This window comes from Bison bison, unplaced genomic scaffold (assembly GCF_000754665.1).
Source record: "Bison bison bison isolate TAMUID 2011002044 unplaced genomic scaffold, Bison_UMD1.0 scf7180017864473, whole genome shotgun sequence".
In the NCBI taxonomy this organism is placed as follows: Eukaryota; Metazoa; Chordata; class Mammalia; order Artiodactyla; family Bovidae; genus Bison; species Bison bison.
In genome coordinates, this window is record NW_011495034.1 from 13,716,513 (window position 1) to 13,720,263 (window position 3,751).

General features: G+C 38.3%; 1 protein-coding gene across 2 annotated transcripts in view; it reads left to right on the plus strand.

Moving 5' to 3' along the window:
• The window catches only part of ZUFSP (zinc finger with UFM1-specific peptidase domain), a 25,889-nt gene that overhangs the window by 4,939 nt on the left and 17,199 nt on the right, over positions 1–3,751 (plus strand). Inside the window, exon 3 of one of the 2 annotated variants that reach the window (XM_010861814.1) lies at positions 2,046–2,156. The exons of the other annotated variant lie outside the window; for it this stretch is intronic. Within the exon in view, the coding sequence (XP_010860116.1) occupies positions 2,046–2,156 (111 nt within the window). The remainder of the gene's footprint in view (positions 1–2,045; positions 2,157–3,751) is intronic. 2 annotated transcript variants of the gene reach the window in all.

A 3,751-nucleotide genomic window follows, 5' to 3' on the forward strand; every position in this document is an offset into this window, starting at 1 on the left:
ACTTTGGCCACCTTATGCGAAGAGTTGACTCATTGGAAAAGACTCTGATGCTGGGAGGGATTGGGGGCAGGAGGAGAAGGGGATGACAGAGGATGAGATGGCTGGATGGCATCACCAACTCGATAGAAATGAGTTTGAGTGAACTCCAGGAGTTGATGATGGACTGGGAAGCCTGGCGTGCTGTGATTCATGGGTCACAAAGAGTCGGACACGACTGAGCGACTGAACTGAACTGAAGGAGAGGGCATATATTCATTTTTTGAATTTTAATAAATGCTATTTTTTAGGAAAGTTTCAGGTTCACAGTAAGATTCAGTAGAAAGTACAGGGAGTACCCAAGTACCCTCTGTCCGTATATCCTCCTAAACTCCTCCAGCATTCAACAACCCATACCAAGTGATACATTTGTCAAAGTCAGTGAATCTACATTGATGTCAATATCACCCAAAGTCCATGTTTATATTAGGGTTCACTCTTGGTGATGTACACAGGTTTTGACAAATGTATAATGACACGAACCCACCATTTAGTATTTAGTATCATACAGAATAGCTTCACTGCCCTGAAAATCCCCTGTGCTCCACCTGTTCATCCTCCCTTTCTGTGGCCACTGGCTACCATTGATCTTTTTATACTGTCTCCATGTTTTTGCATTTTTTAGAATGTTGTATAATTGGAATCATATGCCATGTAGCTTTTTCATATTGGTTTATTTCACTTAGCAATGTGCATTTAAGATTCCTCCATGTCTTTTTATGGCTTCATAGCTTTTTTTTTTTTACATTGAATAATATTCTTTTGGATGTTTCACAGTTGATCTGTTCACCTACTGAAGGTCCCTTTGGTTGCTTCCAAGTTTTGGCAATTACGAATAAAGCTGCTATAAACTGTACTGGCTTTTGTGTGGACAGAAGTTTTCAATTCATTTTGGTGAACACAAGGGAATTCGTGATTTTGGATCATGTAGTAATAGTATGTTTGGTTTTATAAGAAATTGCCAGACTTTTTCAAAGGGATTGGACCATTTTGCATTCCCACCAGCAGTGAATGAGAGTTCCTGTTGCTCAAGTCTTTGCCAGCATTTGGTGTTGTCTATGATTTTGTTGTTGTTCAGTCACTAAGTCACTCCAACTCTTTGTGACCCCCATGAACTGTAGCACACCAGGCTTCCCTGTCCTTCGATATATCCCTGAGTTTGCTCAAACTCCTGTCCATTGAGTCAGTGATGCCATCCAACCATCTCATTCTCAAAGTATTGGAGCTTCAGCTTCAGCATCAGTCCTTCCAATGTATGTTCAGGGTTGATTTCCTTTAGGATTAACTGATTTGATCTCTTTGCTGTCCAAGGGACCCTCAGAAGTCTTCTCCAGCACCACAGTTTAAAAGCATCAATTCTTCAGCACTCAGCCTTCTTTACGGTCCAACTCTCACATCCATACATGACTAAGAAAAACCAGAGTTTTGATCATACAGATTTTGACTATCCAGATTTTGGTCATTCTAATATATATGTAGTGTTGTTTTATTTTAATTTGTAATTTTCTAATAACATCTGTACCCAGTATCAGCTAGGTCTTGGTCTAATAGAAGTACCATTTCTCTCTTGGGCAAGTTGTACCTGTCTGTCTGCAGTGCTGGTTAATGGATGCAGCTCTTTGATCTTATGCTGCAAACTAGGGCATTTGATCCATGTCCAGCTTTATGCTAAATGCTTGAATTCTGCACATCACTACTTAGTTTGGAGGGTACTGAGAATCCAGCCCCCAAAATCCATATCTAGACTGACCACTATTTACCATTTGATTTTCCTTTCTCCTTTTCTTATTTTGACTACAGAGCTGAGTATTTATTATTAATATTTCCTTTCACTGTAGTGATAAGAGGTTTGTGCTCAGTCTTTCATCTAGAAGTAGAAAATTGCTTTAAATCCAACTACAAAGAGTTTTTACTTAATATAGTTAGTGAGTAGTAGACAGTCTTTGACTTGATGTGAAAAATCTAAAGATTTTAAAAATAAAACCAACTAAATTATATCTCTAATACAGACTGTAATCAACTACTCTATGACTGCCCTATGTGTGGGCTCGTCTGTACAAACTACCATATTCTGCAGGAACATGTTGACTTGCATTTGGAAGAAAGCAGCTTTGGACAAGGTATGACTATATGTTTAAAGATAAGGATGTTATGATTTAATTTCTACTTCCTAGACACTTATCTACTTTTTAGATTAGTGTTATAGAGGGGAAGAAAACACACTGGTTAAAAATAAATCTGTCCCTTAAAAAAATTTTAATACAGCTTCAACTTGTCAAAGATTTTTCACAGAAAAGATGTAAAGGATTAACTGGTGTGACCAACAATTGAATTAGGGGTGTGCATCCAGGGTTTTGACCCAGAACATCAGAAGATAATGAAATATTGTACCATTTTAAAAATCTTTTTGATTTAAAAGTTGAGGCCATTCTTTCAGCAGCTGGAAGTAATTGAATTTAACATCTTAACAGTAAAAATTGTTTATGAACTCAGAAGCTGCCATATGGCACATATAATTTTAAAAAGAATGTGAAGTATGTGACTTCAAAGTTTTTCAAGTACATTTTCAACTACTCTTCTAGCTTCTTTATTACCACTGACTAGTTTTATAAGAGATTCTAAAGTTTTCTTCTGTTTCCCTATCTTTTTTGCTAGTGGCATTGATTAAGTAATCATGATGGTGTCTTAGAAGTGGAAAGATCCTATTTGAGTTTCACAATTCCATTGAAACAAAATATAAAGTAGACAAAAAGAGAAACCAATTGTGTTCTACTGGATATCAGTTTCTTAAGGTACATAGATATCTCCTGTTACTGCAGAGGTTTCTAGTATTCATTAGCAGCGATCCTGGTACAGTTAGTGATGTCCATGGACAGCATTACCTGATCACTCAGCCTAATACCAAGATGAGAATTGCTGCAGTAAAGATGGGGCAGTTCTTTACTGTGTTGGTTCTTTACTAATTACTGTGGAAGAATAACTCTGAAGTTGAGTTTCTGATAATTCTTTGTTTATGATAAGCTTTGTATGCTGCTGCTGCTACTGAGTCACTTCAGTCCTGTCCAACTCTGTGTGACCCTATGGACTGCAACCCACCAGGCTCCTCTGTCCGTGGTATTCTCTAGGCAAGGGTACTGGAGTGGGTTGCCATGCCCTCCTCCAGGGGATCTGCCCAACTCCAGGATCTAACCCAGGTCTCAGGCAGATTCTTTACCACTGAGCCACCAGGGAGACCCAAGCTTTGTATGGGTACATGAGTTATTCTGTAACCTCCATAGGCTTACACATAGGCTATGTGTACTCCATAGGCTGGAGTCTGAGGTGAGTCTGAGTGAATCACTGTAGATAGCTTTATAAGTATGCTAAAAATCAGTTTTGGATTGTGTATTTCCACCAGTAAAAGTGGGGACCAATTAGGAAGAGGTATCAGAGGCTGAGAGATTTGAAGGAAAAGAAAGAATATTTAGATACATAATTAAACCATCAAATTGGGAGGTCAAGGAGATGCTAGCCAGTCTGAGGTGAGTCTGAGTGAATCACTGTAGATAGCTTTATAAGTATGCTAAAAATCAGTTTTGGATTGTGTATTTCCACCAGTAAAAGTGGGGACCAATTAGGAAGAGGTATCAGAGGCTGAGAGATTTGAAGGAAAAGAAAGAATATTTAGATACATAATTAAACCATCAAATTGGGAGGTCAAGGAGATGCTAGCCAG